We start from the raw sequence: 14,279 nt of genomic DNA, 5'->3' as shown, positions 1-14,279 counted from the left end.
TATTAGAGCCAATACTGGCCTAAAATGAAACATGGGAGACAAAATCTGGTCCTGCTGAAGACAATGACAACTCCGATTGGCTTCAGTGGGAGTAAGAGTTGGCCTTAATATTGGTTCTCAAGTCTGTGTAACAAGGCAAAGCAAATCTCTAAGAAACAATGCCTATAATAATATCAAAGCAAACCGAGACAAGGGCTGCGTTCACTAAACTAACCCAGATGCATATTTACCATGTCTTTCTACTGCTTTTCTATCTTTTTGCAGAGCCTTCTCCATTTAGTGGGGACACAGCAGCCCACGGGAGCATGCCGGGTTCAGTATAAACTCCGGCAATGAAAGCTGACTTGACTAACTCTGGTTCCTTTGCCAGCTGCTGTCTGTGAGGGACCATTGCTCTGTTTCACTTTAGCATGTCCTATGCGCCCCAATGTAGTCGGTGCCATAAGCAGTTTTTTAAACAGTTTCAAATGCTGTATGTACTTTGTGTAGTTTTTGTATCATGCCCATCACTGTGGTATTTAAGCACCTGGGCCTGATTGCTTAGGACACAGTATTTAAAATGCAGCCTTCCTTTATGCATATGCAATTTGTGGGTGTAATCATTGGCAGTGTAGCTTTCTAACTCGCTGACTGCACACACAAGGCAGGCGTTTAGAGGCCAGATTCATTATGCTCACTGTTACTTTGGGGCACAAAGAGGGAGGCTGTGCTGGGAGCTCTTTGAAAATCAGGTCGTCTTGGCCCAATTCACAGCTGTGCTGCATGTTCACTTGGACCAGTGCAAAGTGGCTGGTAAGCGTTAGCAGGTCAGAACAGTAATGCCTTGCACTGGTATAAATGAATGCACAAAGTTCAGGACCATAGTGATTGGGCCCTCTGGATCAGATCCTCAGCTGGTGTAAATCAGCATAACTCCTCTGTCTTTGCTGGAATGATTTACACCAGAGGAGGAGCTGACCTGTGTCTAAACTACAGCTAAATGATTGTAAATGAAATATATGAAAAGTGAAAGTGACCCTCTGCCCTGGGTGCAGCCAAAACTCCCACTGACTTTTGTTGAGCTTTGGTTGCTCCAGGGATTCAGAATTGCCCCCTACCTTATAGTATAATGAAAGCCTTGCCATGGTGTTTGTTTTCCATTTTATACTTCGCAAGAATTTGCAAGGAAACTTTGTCTAAGGTCTAGAAGACTTTTGCTTTCGTTTAATGATTTACAGCATGTGAAATACCAACCCTTTTTTGGCTGTTGCACAAATCTGAAAATATCTAACCCTAAAAAGAAAATCTGGAAAAAACCACGGTTAGAGGAAGCAGTTCAACAAATTAAAATTGTCTTTTAGAATATACAAAATTTTAACTGCTGTCAGATTTGATACATTATAATAACCTTGTTTGTATATCTTTAGTTTTAAGTAAAGACTACTGATCACTTTTACAAATATTTGCCTCCAAAAAGGACATTTTAAAATGGTAAGAACTACAGAATTAAGTTCCATAGGAAAAAAAAATATAACAACTATAGTATGATGCACTAAATTGGTGACCAGATCCTATCTCGCTTGGTTTATGGATCTGACAGTATTGCAACCTAGCCACCTGGTTGGCTAGTGATTTTGGTAATGGTATATTAAAGTGGTCTCTGGTTGTGCTCATGATAGTTACAGCTGCAAGACAGTTTCCATTCTCACCTCCTGTTTTTTGTTGCTTAAGTGGTTCTGAACACTCACCTTTAGAGCTGATATTTTCATGTGTGGTCACTGCGTAAAAGTATGAGTCTATATAGTTTTAATTTTTGAAAGTTTGAGCAAAATCTGTTCTGGTATTTTGCAGTCGTGAGCATGGAAAAACTTCTTTCCCATTGCTTTAAAATAAACACTCTCTCTCATGTTTTCTTTCCCCGAAAGGGCAACATCACACTTGACACATCAGTAATCCCCAATGAGCAGTAATGACTCTGTGCTATAAACATTTTTTTTTCCAGCAGAGTTGTGTTACCAGATTTGCCTGTTGCTTTGGGGTACACTCATTTTAGGGTTACTTTTTTGGGGGGAGGGGATTTCTGTAATTCTATCAATGTACTGTTTGTGTCACTTGTGTTTTCATATGGAGCTCTACTTCTCCCTTCTGCAAGTTTCCTCCCAATGGAGCTATCCTGCCAGACCTAGGTTCCCCAGAGCTGGGTTCCTTCAGCCCCAGAATCAGATGAACAAACACACACAGATGAACAGAGCACATATGAGTGGACCAGGTCAGTCAGCACTCTCAAATTGACCCCTGATATGCCCCTGGACCCAGCAGGCTAGGTCGAGCAGCACTTTCAAGCTGCCACCCTCCTATGCCACCGGTTCAGCATGTCCCTGTTCTCACTTTGACATTACAGTTGTTCTGGTAGAACCCACTTGATGAGCAAACCCCACAGGATTTTTGGGCACTACAGGGATCTTTAGCTTAGGTAAGAGGAGTGTCACTGCAGAGCGAATAGGGAAGCCAAAACCACAAAACAGAGAGGGAGGGAAGCAACCACCTTAACCATAAAAGTTATTTATTGCCAGGTAATAACCGTACACGGAGAGCCAAACAAACAAAACAGTTACAATATTAAATCTAGCTTAAATTTAATTCCAAAAGTCAGGTTTAGAAAACTATACCTTATCACACAGGTCAGGGTTAGAAAACTATACCTAGAGTAGAAAAAAAAAAACCAGCTAGAGAGAGAGTTGGGTTCTCACCTCTCTGTGAAGCTTGAACTGGTCAGGGTTCCCAGGTGATGGTGGTAGCTGAGACCCCAGCATGATCAGTCAGGAGAAGATGCAGATTTTGGATCCAGGCATCAGGACACTTACTTGAGCGCAGGTAGGTTTTTGTAGGGAAACAACAATGGTTCAAGGGAGAACACAAGATTTGTCTATGGGTAAACCAATGGCTCAAGGGAGTATAGCAAAGTTGTTTTATTCAGGCTAGACAATAGGAACGGATCATTACTGGCTATGGGCAGTGTTCCTTCAAGAGAGCTCACAATGCAATTAGTCAGTTTCAGTATTTTGGATACCAATAAAGGATTTATTACTAGAATTGGTCTGATAACTACTGAGTTGGGTGTGTGCAGGCATGGGTTCATTAACATCTGCAGCAGAGATTCCCCATCATGCAGTGCTTCCCTGCTTTTCTGGTCCAAGAGTTCAGTGAGGTTCTTGCCTTGGAATCTGTTTTCCATTCTGTATGCTAATGGAGATGCCTCCTTGTCCCATCTTCCATGCAAATGAGGTTAGGGGAGTTGCCTTAATCCTGTCACCTTTGTCCGGAGGGGTTTAGGTGTGTCACCCACTGCCTTTTCATTGCTTTTTGTAAGTTGTTCTTCTGATAGGTTTTGAGTCAAGCAGAGGCTGGAGGGGGGACAGGTATTCTTTTGTGAGTCATACAGGCTTGATTCTGCACCCTGGTTCCTCAAGAACACAGAGCTGACAGGTAACATATGAACATTTGAAAATAGAGTGCACATGAGTTCCGATCTGCCTCGAGAGCTGGGAATACCTTCGGGTGTCAACTTCAAACCTGCATAACACACTCCAGGATTGTTTTTTTTTAAACTTAACGTGATGTCTAAGCCTCTGAGATCTACAAATGCTTTTCTTCAAACCCTCTAAAAACAACCTCTGCGCTAAGATCAGATATGAGAGGTTTTGTCCTATGAAAGTTTCTATTTGTCCTAGAAAGTTTGAGTGATTGCAAATAGGGGTTAAGTATAAAAGTACTAGCTCAGCCTTAATCATACTATCAGTATTGTAACTAACCTGAAAGTTGCTAAATCTTCTGATTTATAAAGCAGTGTGGAATAGCTGTATCCCATTAGTGGGATCTTGTCAGGCACATTGTGCTAATTTAATCGGTCTTGGTTGTATAATTTAAGCCCTGAAGTTGCCAAGGGAACTGTGTGGGCACATTCCTACATCTATATGGAGTCCAACTGTCTGCAATGGGGCGTAAGGTTAGACTGTAAGCGTTCTGGGCAGGGACCATATCTGTGTTCGGTACAAGACGAGACACATTGTTTGCACTTAACAAGCAATATAAATGGTTTTGAACTCTTTCCCTTCTCGTCATTCTAACAATAAATGTCCTCTCCCTGTTGATTTTTGGCCGCCCTTTTGCCTAATATTTTCTGTTGCTGTTTTTCTCAATGGCGCAGGCACCAGACTGTAGCACTCTATTTATTTTATTGCCTGTACCAGTCATGTGGCACTGTACAGAGCGCTGGGACACTAGTTGCATCTAAGCACTTGTGCTCATTGTTTGTTTCTTTTTTAATATGAAAGTAACTTGCTAGGTCCTGATCTCAGAAGGTGTTGTGCACCTACAACTTCCAGTGACTTCAACAGCAGTTGCAAGTTCTCATCATCCCTTGGAATCAGGCCCTTCCTGAGGATACAAAGCCTTTATGGGTCCTTGAAAAGACTCTTCTTGACTTCAGTGGGCTTTGAGTCTGGCTCCTAGTTTATTGCTGTAGCGGTAAATATTGTGTGGGGTGTTCAGGTAGCCTGAATGCAAATTCTACTCTGCTACTGTGACTAATGGAGCAGTGCACCTGTAAGGGACAGCAGAAGGTGGGACTGTATTTTGTTTAACACCACCAGGCTGGTGTGCTTGCAGATTTTTAAAATTCAGTGATAAGTAAGAATAAGGTCATCTCTATTGCATGTATGTACAGGAGAATTATTAAGTAATACCCTGTGGGCCAAGCCCCACCAGATGCCTTAGGAACTCTAGGTTCTGACCCCTTCTATCATGACACAAGCTGGACCTATCTCCTTACAAAGTGACCAAAGTACTCAGTCTGGCTTAGCAAGGACTCTAGGAGCTTGGTGCTCATTTGTTTTAGATGTAAGTAGCCTCCCTTTCTGACAGCGGGAAACCAGTGGTTCAGGTTGTCTTCAGGGCAAGAAATAAAATACAGGAAACCAAACCTGATTTGTCACAGGGTGACTGGACCCTGCTGTCTCTGATTTTGGATGGGTGATAGGAGACCCATCGTGAATGAAACAATACTCAATTTACTAAATAGTACAGATGACCATTTCCTAACTCAAAAAACATTACAGCCAACACTGGGGAATTCTATAGTAGACCTTATCTTGACAGATGAAGAGGAACTGATCACAGAACTAAAAATTAACGGTAATATAGTGTGATGGTTCTTGGAGTATGTAGGACTGCGAGTCACTTTGTTACCTTCCCCTCACCTCCACTGTGAGGGAGACTTGCTTGTCCCTAAGTTGGGGGTCAGCTCCCTGCCACCAGCAGCCTATTAGCTACCCAAGCACTCCACTCTGAGCTATGCTAGCCCTTCCTTTACTTTGCATGTTAACAATTGGTGCATCCCGGTCCCAGGGTCTCTGTGGAGCATTCCCCTGTAGTGTCCAACCCTGTACATGCATAAAAATACCAGGTCTGCTGTCCCCAAGGGACCAGTGTACACAACAGCTTGTATGATTTAACTCAGGAAACAAGGATAAGTTTATTATCAAAGATGCAAGATTCAAGTAATAGTGAGAGAGGATAATGGAAACAAAAGATTGCAAAATGATATCCCATTGTCATGAATGTAAATGCACTTCCTGTTTACTTCCTCGTTGTCATCTTTGTTCTCCAAATATAGTCCAGCAAACCTTTGAAGTGTAGCTCAAGAAAAAGTTCATTTCCCCTAAGTGTTTCTCTACCTGTTAGTTCTTTTCTGAAATTCTTAGTCTTTCATCTGCATTCAGCTTAGATGGGTGACGGGAGAGCCATTATGAATGAGATAATACTCAATTTACATTTCAATAGCGAGACAGGTGAATAAATATCCCTTGTCTGACAGAAAAACCTGTTTGTCAACTCTGCCTCAATACAGACTTTAAAACATATTTTCTGTATGTGTGTGTGTCCTCACATTGTATCTGTACATACATTTCACACTGGTATTAATGACCGGTGTCACCCTGCATTTCATTAAAGACCTCACATAACAGTTTTTGGTGAACCAGAATGTACATACCAGAATTAGCACATTCCTATAACCTCCTTGCCAGTTGGCAGGGAGGGGTTCTTGGTCATGGGACTTAATTATGCACTTCAGTTTAAGTATGTGCTTAAGTACTTTGAATCAGGGCCAATTGCCTTAGACAGCTAATGGGTTGATCACATTTATAATGTGCCAACAGAATAAAGTCCAGAACAATAATACACTTGGTGCCTTCATAATGCTGAAAACAATTATGAGCCAAATCTGTTGAGAAGATGAATTTAATCAGAAATATGTGAATGAGACACTGGAATTGTTTAAGTACACTTTACTAGATGACTAAAAAGCCATCTATAAAAAAGGTTGTATTGGTTTAAAAAAAATGGCTTGGTTTAGAAGGGAAATGAACAAATGGAAGGAAAGGCAATTTGATAGTAATGACTATAACTCAGAAGCTAGAAATTGTAGAAAATTGATAAGGGAAGCAAAGGGACACAAGGTGAAATCTTTGGCCCACAGAGTTAAGGACAATAAGAAGGAGTTTTTAAAGTATATTGGAACAAAAAGAATTGTAACAATGCTATTGGTCCATTACTAGATGGAAACAGTGGAATTATCAATAATAAAGCAGAAAAGGCAGAAGTGTTCCATAAATATTTCTGTTCTTTATTTGGGAAAAAATCAGATGATGTAGTCATGTCATATGACAACACTCTTTCCACTCCACTAGTAGCTTAGGAAGATGTTAAACAGAAGCTACTAAAGTTAGACATTTTAAAATCAGCAGGTGCAGAAAATTTGTATCCAAGAGCTGGCTGAGGAGTTCATTGGACTGTTAATGTTGATTTTCAAAAAGTTCTAGAAGACAGGAGGAAAGCTGATGTTGTGTCAATAGTTTTTTAAAAGGTAAATAGGACAACCCTGTTAATTATGTCTGTCTTTCTGACATCTATCTTGGATAAGATAATGGAGTGGTCGATACAGGACTCAGTTAACAAAGAATTAAAGGAGAGTAATTAATGGCGATCAATATGGGTTTATGGAAAATTGATCCTGTCAGATTAACTTGATAACTTTTTAAATTAAATTACAATTTTTATTGATAACAGTAATAGTGGTGATATAATATACTTAGACTTCTGTAAGACATTTGACTTGGTACCACAGGATGTTTTGATTAAAAAACTAGAAAGATATAAAATTAACATGGCACACATTAAATGGATTAAAAACTGGCTAACTGATAGGTCTCAAAACGTAATTGAAAGTGGGGAATCATCATCAACCGAGTGGTGTATTTCTAGTGGGATCCTGCAGAGATCAGTTGTTGGCCCTATGATATTTAACATTTTTATCAATAACCTGGAAGAAAAAAAGTTGTCACTGATAAAGTTTGCAGATGACCCAGCAATTGGGGGAGTGGTAAATAATGAACAGGAAAGGTCACTGATACGGAGTGATCTGGATTACCTGCTAAACTGGGCCCAAGTAAACAATATGCATTTTAATACTGCTATATCTAAATGCATACATCTTGGAACAAAGAACATAGGCCATACTTACATGATGGGGGACTCTATCCTGGGAAGTAGTGATACTGAAAAAGATTAGGTGGTCATGGTAGATAATCAGCTGACTGTGAACTCCCACTGTGATGCTGTGGCTAAAAGGGTTAATTCTATCCTTGGGTGCATAAACAGGAATTTCTCGTAGGAGTAAAGAGGTGATTTTATCTGTGCATTTGGCACTCATGCAACCACTGCTGGAATACTATGTCTAGTTCTGGTGTCCACGATTCAGGAAGGATGTTGATAAATTGGAGAGGGTTCAGCATAGAGCCACAAGAATATTTAAAGGGTTAGAAAACATGCCTTATCGTAAGAGACTCTAGGAGCTCAATCTATTTAGCTTAAAAAAGAGAAGGGTAGGGGGTGATTTGATTAGAGTCTATAAGTACCTACATGGGTAACAAATATTTAACAATGGGCTCTTCAATATAGCAGAGAAATATAACACCGCCCAATGGCTGGAAGTTGAAGCTAGACAAATTCAGACTGGAACTACGGCATACATTTTTAACAGTGAGAGTAATTAACCAGAGAATCATAGGACTGGAAGGGACTCCAGTCCCTTAGTTCTCATGGCAGAACTAAGTATTATCTAGGCGTCCCTGACAGATGTTTGTCTAACCTGCTCTTAAAAAATCTCCAATGATGGAGATTCCACAACCTCCCTAGGCAATTTATTCCAGAGCTTAACCACCCTGACAAGAAGTTTTTCCTAATGTCCAACCTAAACCTCCCTTGCTGCAATTTAAGCCCGTTGCTTCTTGCCCTATCCTCAGAGGTTAAGAAGAATAATTCTTCTCCCTCCTCCTTGTAACAATCTTTTATGTACTTGAAAACGGTTATCATGTCCCCTCTCAGTCTTCTCTTTTCCAGACTAAACAAGTCTAATTTTTTCCAATGTTTTCTAGACCTTTAGTCATTTGTGTTGCTCTTCTCTGGACTTTCTCCAATTTGTCTACATCTTTCCTGAAATGTGGCGCCCAGAACTCAAGACAATATTCCAGTTGAGGCCTAATCAGTGCAGAGTAGAGCGGAAGAAGTACTTCTCATGTCTTGCTTACAACACTCCTGCTAATACATCCCAGAATGATGTTTGCTTTTTTTGCAACAGTGTTACACTCTTAACTCATATTTAGCTTGTGGTCCACTATGACCCCCAGGTCCCTTTCCACAGTACTGCTTCCTAGGCAGTCATTTACCATTTTGTATGTGTACAACTGATTGTTCCTTCCTAAGTGGAGTACTTTGCATTTGTCCCTATTGAATTTCATCCTATTTACTTCAGACCATTTCTCTAGTTTGTCCAGATAATTTTGAATTTTAATCCTATCCTCCAAAGCACTTGCAACCCCTCCCAGCTTGGTATCGTCCACAAATCTTATAAGTGTACTCTCTATGCCATGATCTAAATCATTGATGAAAATAGTGAACAGAACTGGACCCAGAACTGATCCCTGCGGGACCCCACTCCTTATGCCCTTCCAGCATAACTGTGAACCACTGATAACTACTCTCTGGGAACGGTTTTTCAACCAGTTTTGTAACAACCTTATAGTAGCACCATGTAGGTTGTATTTCCCTGGGTTGTTTATGAGAAGGTCAGGGAAGACAGTATCAAAAGCTTTACTAAAGTCAAGATATACCACATCTACCACTTCCCCCCTAGCCACAAGGCTTGTTACCCTGTCAAAGAAAGCTATCAGGTTGGTCTGACAGGATTTGTTCTTGACAAATCCATGCTGACTGTTACTTATTACCTTCTAGATGTCTGCAAATTGATTGCTTAATTATTCGCTCCATTTTACCAGTGGTTGTGCCATATTCTTCATCATCTAATGATTTTTAAACCAAGATTGGATGGTCTTCTAAAAGCTGTGCTCTAGGAATTATTTTGGGGATGTTCTATGGACTGTGTCATAGAGGTGTCCCTCAATAGTCCCTTCTGGCCTTGGAATCCATGAAAACCAAGGGGCCAATATACATGGACTGATTATCTGCTGCCCAATAGGCCTGAAGGGAAGGCACCTGGGCTTATAAAAGGGGAGAGAAGTGAGTTCCTAAAGGGGCCTGAGTTAGGAGTGGAAAGCAGAAGAAAGTTAGAATGCTGAAGAGAAAACTGCTCCTTAGGGAGGCAGGACTGGGCCCAGCTGAAACTGGGATGAAGACTTTGTAAGTCTGTGCTTTCTTTTGGAAGTCTGCATGAAAAACTTAACAAACTGGACCCCAGAAGAGGGAATGTTTTTAATATCTAGCCTGTGTGGACTTTGTAAGGAAACTGAGGCAGGCCTCTTCAGACCCACACTTGGCCAGAAAGGGGGGTGCTTTGGGGCAGGCCTCTGCCAGGTTGCTAATTACTATGAAACCTGGCTTCCCCATAGTCATTGCCCCATTTCTCAAAGTCAGAGTCTGTTTTGTTTTGTTTTTTAATTTCAGGGCAATGCCTTCCTGTGTGCCCCATTTCCCCACAACTTACTATCCCAGAAGCCTTGCTTTTCCTTCATCCACCCCAGAGACAGAAAGGGAAAGTGGTATGGAGTCTGCCCAACTGTATGCCTGCATTGTGGGAAACAGGGAGACATAAGATGACTATTCCATGCTTGTCATGAGTGTTAGGTCTGCTACACTGCACAGGACCCCTTGGAAACTGGGGAAAACCCAGACTCTTAAAGATACTGTGTTATGGAGGGATGAGCTCTGACTACTAGGGGATTGAGACAAAGGAGTGTGGGAATCCACTTTGGATGAAGCAAAAGTGGGCCCCAGAGCGGTTTGGGGGACACAGAGGAATTGCCCTGAAAAAAATCTCAAACTTTAGGAAGTAGGATTATCCATGTGGGGAAGCCAGGCTTCAGAGGATCTAGCAACCTTACTCTAGGCCTTATGGCAAAGAGAATACCTGCCCTGTAGTGCCCCCTTCTGCCCAAGTGTGGCTCTGCGGAGGTCTTCCTCAGTTTCCTCTTAAATCAGGCTCCCTTAAAAAGTCCACAAGCCAGATATTCGTAACCTTTTCCCTTGCTGGAGTCCAATTTATTAAGTCCTGAACCAAATGTTTCAAAGAAAACCTCAAACTTACAAAGTCTTCATCCCACTTGCAGCTTGGCCCAGTCCCTTTTGCTGGGAATTTGGCCATCTCCACAGGCCTTCCCCCTGCTGACTCAGGAACCTTCTTGCTCCTTGCAGGTATCTGCTAACAACCTTCAACTGTCTCTCCTCTTTTAAGGCCCAGCTGCTTTCCCTTACAGTCTAGGGAGCAGCAAGCACAGTGGGAGCCTGCTCATGAATCTAAAGCTGGTTGGAAAACAATTCTTGTGAAAAAAAATTGGAAAAGTTTCTGCTTTCGTTGAAGTTTTGGGATTTTGTTGAAGAAGTAAAAGTGTTTCAGCTGAAAACTCAGCCACTGCTGAGAAACCAAAAAACCAAAACAAAAAAACCCCATGGAAAACAGATTTCTAGAGGAAATGTCTAACTTTTGATGAAATAGGTCCCTCTCACCCATGCTTGCCAGCCATGCATTCCCAGGGGGCAGAGAATGGGCTCTGTCTTTACTTCAGTCATGTTACATAATCCCCTTTCTGCCCTTGGGTGGGGCATATACACAGAGTCAAAGAAACCAGAAGATTAGGTTTACCAGGTGGCTCCTGAAAGCAGGCTGCATCTGGGGACAAAAAAACATGACACCAGTTCTTGAAATGAACTAATTTAAGCTAACAATGGCCGCCTGTAACAGATCAAGCACTCACTGGCACAGCGCCTCCTGCTGGTCAGTCTAGGAATTAGCTCTTTCTAGCCTCAGAGTGCCTCCAGCTGGCCGGTGTGTCACCTGCCACAGGCCCCATGTCCCTCCCAGACCCCAGTGCCCCTTACCCTTGGGGTGCTGCCCTATATTCTGGGTTTCCCCTCACAGGGGAACCCCCACCCCTTTGCCCACCTTGCTTCAGTGGCTACTGCCAGTCATCATCTAGCCCCCTTTCTCTGGGGCAAACTGCAGTCTGTAATGGCCACTCATCACTGGCAAGGGGGTTGGACCAGCTGCCTCTGCCTATCCCCAGGCTGCACCTCTGCAGCCCCAGTACCTCCTTAGACCTTTAATAAGGCCTCAACCTGGGGAGTTGCCAGGCTGGCACTCCCCAGCTCCTTTTACTCTTCCCCAGCACTGCTCTGCCCAAGGTACCCTGTCTCCCAAGCAGCTAGGTCCTTCTCATGCCCCAGGAGCCCTTCTTATACTACCCAGCCGGGTCCTGATTGGCTGCCTCAAGTCCGCTCATGATTGGCTCCCTGGGGCAGCTGTTTCCCAGGGCTGTTTTTAACTCAGAGCAGGGTGATCACCCTGCTACACTGCCTATAAAAAAAATATTGCCAAGGTCAGTGGTGTTAAACACTGAGCCAAAGCGAAATGGACTTAGGCACCTATTTTACTTTCAGCACATGTGTTAAGTATCTTGACTCAGGGCCCAGTTGCCTTAGAGAGCTAAATACAGGTAGACTTAGTATTTTCTGTATTCAACACATTTGTTATAGCAGTTTTACGGAAATACAAGGGATTGCTTGAGATACACCTCTACCCTGATAGAACGTGACCCGATATAACACGAATTTGGATATAATGCGGTAAAGCAGCGCTCTGGGGGGCAGGGCTGCGCGTTCCGGTGGATCCGCACGTCAGGCTCTGACACGCTGCTCTGAGCGGCACGTTAAGGGTGCCGGGCCGGGGACGAGGGCTTGGATAAGGGGCAGAGGGTCTTGGGGGGCGGTCAGTGGATAGGGAGCGGGGGGGTTGGATGGTTCAGAGATTCTGGGGGCGGGGAGGTCAGGGGACGGGGAATGGGGGCGTTGGATAGGGCGTGGGAGTCCCAGGGAGCCTGTCAGGGGGTGGGGGTGTGGATGGGGAGCAGGGGGGTTGAGCAGGGGGTGGGGTCCTGGGGGTGATTAGGGATGCGGGGGGTCTCTGGAGGGAGCGGTCGGGGACAAGGAGCAGGATAGGGGGTGGGGTCTTGGGGGGGTGGTTAGGGGCAGGGGGTCTCTGGATAGGGTAGTCAGGGGACAAGGAGCGGGAGGGGGGGGTTGGATGGGTCGGGGGTTCTGAGGGGTCAGTCAGGGGACGGGGAGTCACTATTAATAACGGAAATGCTGAAGGCCAAAGCAAGTTCGATATAACGTGGTTTCACCTATAACGCGGTAAGATTTTTTGGCTCCCGAGGACTGCGTTATATCGGGGTAGAGGTGTACTGAAGTAGCTCTGTTGGTCTTTGATGCAGCTGTCCATAAATTACTTAACAGATTAGGGGATGGGCGAGTCCTTAATTCTGCTTTCTTGTTTCGGAGTTACAAACATTGTAAGTGGTGGGTGCAGAGGAGACCCGTGCCTGCAGATAGTGGGGTTGAGGAAGGGGTGGGGGGAACAGCAGTGTTACTGAGCATGCTCAGTACAAGCCAAGCAGCAACCCCACATGCCCTGCTCCCCACTTGTCATCTTTGGGAGGATGCATCTTGAAAATCACCCAAAAATATGTAACATAGTTTATGGGCAGCCCCAGTGAAACTACCAAAGGTTAAGGGGGCATCACTGGTTTAGCAAAGTAAAATTTTAAACCATCACATTATATTAAAAAAAAAACATTTGGCTTTCTTGGCAGCAAGCATCTTTCCCAATGATTTGGTGCATTCTAAACATGTGGCTCATCACATGGCCAAAAATATTTCTTCTCCACTGGTATGCAGTGAAGGGGAATTAGGCACAAGAAAGGCATTCAGGAGATAGCAAGAGTTTAATTGAAACGACCAAGGAGAAGCTTTCATCGTGTATCTATGCTGAACAACATTGGACGTGCCATTGATGGGCAGATAATTATTTATTTCTCCACTTTGATCATAAAATTACCAGGAAAGGCTTAATGGAGTTATAAATATCTTGTTTCCATGAGAGTCCTGGGAAGATAATTATAGTACTGAAGTCTTTACAAAGATAATACCATTCTGTACATACGCTGTCTGAGAAGGCACAGACCCACGGATTACGTATGGAACTAAGAGTCTGGAAGCCTGGGTTCTGTTCCCAGTTCTGGGGCTGACTTTCTGTGTGCCTTTGGGCAAGTCACTTCATCTTTCTGTGGCTCAGTTTCTCTTCTGCAAAATGGGGATAATGATACTCACTATTGTGAAGCAATAGGCTATAGGTTAGAATTGCTAAGTATTGTCCTTATTTAGCAAGGCACTCAAGCGTGTTCTTAACCTCTATTGAAATCTATAAGACTTCAGTATGTCCACATAGCTCGCAGCAGTGAGCCTCCCAGCCCGGGTGGATGGACCCGGGCTTGTGGGGAGAGCCGTCCCTAGGGTACAGCGAATCGGGGCGACCGCCCTGGGCCCTGCCCGCGCTTCATGAGGAGGTGGGTGGGGAGGTGAGATAGAAGGCAGGGTGTGTGGGCGGGGGGGCCAGGAGGAGCCCCCCTACCAACCTTCCCCTCCGCCCAGCACCTCCTGTCCACCAGCAGGCCCCACCGATCAGCGCCTCCCCATCCCTCCCAGCGCCTACCGCTAATCAGCTTTTTCGTCTGGAGGCACTGCGGGGGAGGGAGGAGGAGAGAGAACGCAGCTTGCTCGGGGGAGGGGGCAGAACTGGGTAGGGAAGAGGTGGGGCGGGGGTAGGAAGAGACAGGGTGGGGCCTTGGGGGAAGGGGTGGAGTGGGGTCAGGCCTGGGAAGAGCCGGGGGGAC

General features: G+C 44.0%; 1 protein-coding gene across 3 annotated transcripts in view; it reads left to right on the top strand.

The window, feature by feature from the left end:
* Window positions 1-6,802, top strand: part of LOC102943860 (24-hydroxycholesterol 7-alpha-hydroxylase) — a 61,704-nt gene extending 54,902 nt beyond the window's left edge. For all 3 annotated transcript variants that reach the window (XM_007061705.3, XM_043542172.1, XM_043542173.1), the window contains one exon: window positions 265-6,802. In XM_007061705.3, coding sequence (XP_007061767.1) covers window positions 265-336 — 72 coding nt within the window. In that variant the 3' untranslated portion in view covers window positions 337-6,802. The remainder of the gene's footprint in view (window positions 1-264) is intronic.
* Window positions 6,803-14,279: the final 7,477 nt, after the last annotated feature.

This window comes from Chelonia mydas, chromosome 3, assembly GCF_015237465.2.
Source record: "Chelonia mydas isolate rCheMyd1 chromosome 3, rCheMyd1.pri.v2, whole genome shotgun sequence".
NCBI classification, from domain to species: Eukaryota; Metazoa; Chordata; order Testudines; family Cheloniidae; genus Chelonia; species Chelonia mydas.
Note: the sequence above shows the minus strand (reverse complement) of the source record. Positions and strands in the feature narration are given on the sequence as shown.